At 29.6% G+C, this 1,445-nt stretch overlaps 1 protein-coding gene across 1 annotated transcript in view; it reads right to left on the bottom strand.

The window, feature by feature from the left end:
• Positions 1-869, bottom strand: part of Phum_PHUM583290 (sodium/potassium-transporting ATPase subunit beta-2, putative) — a gene marked incomplete at both ends in the record, with an annotated part of 12,714 nt that extends 11,845 nt beyond the window's left edge. The window contains one exon of the mRNA XM_002432378.1: positions 737-869. Coding sequence (XP_002432423.1) covers positions 737-869 — 133 coding nt within the window. The remainder of the gene's footprint in view (positions 1-736) is intronic.
• Between the last annotated feature and the right edge of the window lie 576 nt (positions 870-1,445).

The raw sequence follows: 1,445 nt of genomic DNA, 5'->3' as shown, positions 1-1,445 counted from the left end.
TTTTTTTTTTTTAAATAAAAACGAGAGAAAAGAAAAGGAAAGAAAAAAAAACTGTCACTTGTCATCAAACAATACAACAAATCGTACGAAAAAAAAATTTTTTTTTTTTTTTTACAATCATACTCTCATTAACCGCCAAAACCTATCGTGTAAATAAATAAATAAATAAATAAATAAATAACCTAACTAAAAAAATTTGTAAACTCATTTAACCGGATTTTTTTTTTTAAAAAAAAAAATCGGAATTCTAGATATAAAATGGGACCCCCTTAGATATAAATAAAAAAAAAAAAAGAAATTTTTTTGTACTATTTAGCCAGGATATTTTTATATAGCATGTCAATGACAATGATTTTGGACACCGTTCAAATAATGATATAAGAAGAAACTTTTTTCAATTTGGCATTAATCACACACACACACACAACAACAACACACGAACAGATTTATGTTATGGTTTCCCCCCTCCCCTCCCCCGGGTCTCTTCCTCTCCTACTCGAACCTATTTCGGTCATTTTGTATTTTTTTTTTTTTTTTTTAAAAAAACGAATCGAAAAGAGAGAGAGAAAAAAAAAATATATGCATTTTATGTTTGTGTGTGTAATGGTGACTCTACGTTAAAAAAGGCGTGTTCCAAAACAAAAGCCTGAATTACGTGTAAAACAGGTTCACATAACACACGCACGCGCACGCGCACACGCGCACTCACACAAATAAATTAAATAAAATAACTTACCCCAACTTTTAGCGGTACGTCCCAAAACTGTTTTTTCATCGGGATTATATAGAAAACGTAATTTGCTTTGTTTTGCCGCCATACGATCTTTTCTATCCATTAACAAACCGTTATCCACATTGTATTTCGACATTTTGTTTTAAATATAAATTTAATCAAAAAAAAAAAAAAAAAAAAACTGTTTTAAAAAATGAACAATGTACTACTACTTTCTCAGACGTAACACAGCTCTCGAGTCGGAGTCAACCAACCGACTAAACTCGAGTCGACGGCGCTCATATCTGCTACCACGCCTTCAATTCTGAAACCGAATAATGTTTTTTTTATTAATATTAATATTTTACAATCAAAATAATAATAATAATAATGATTTTTTTTTTTTTTAAATAAAAATTTCAAGAGTTAAAAAAAAACGATTCGACATTTTGCCGCGACATTTTTCAAAACCTTTTTTATTTAGGAAGAAAAAATTCGTAAAGTTTCGAAACCTGTTGCACGAAACAAAAAACCTTACGAGTCGTTATAAAAAAATTTTTTTTTACTATATTCGAATTTGAAAAATGTGACTTATCACGTTTTAATCCACGTTGGAATGATTGGAAAAAGTTTCGCTTATGTTTAGCATATGAAAAATGCGTTATTTAAACAAAACTCGGTACGAACACGTTTACGAAACGCGTAGTAGGTACCAACGGTACAATTTTTACGT

The sequence above is a fragment of the Pediculus humanus genome, genomic scaffold (assembly GCF_000006295.1).
Source record: "Pediculus humanus corporis 1103172108310 genomic scaffold, whole genome shotgun sequence".
NCBI lineage: Eukaryota > Metazoa > Arthropoda > Insecta > Psocodea > Pediculidae > Pediculus > Pediculus humanus.
This window is presented reverse-complemented; position numbering and strand designations above follow the sequence as displayed.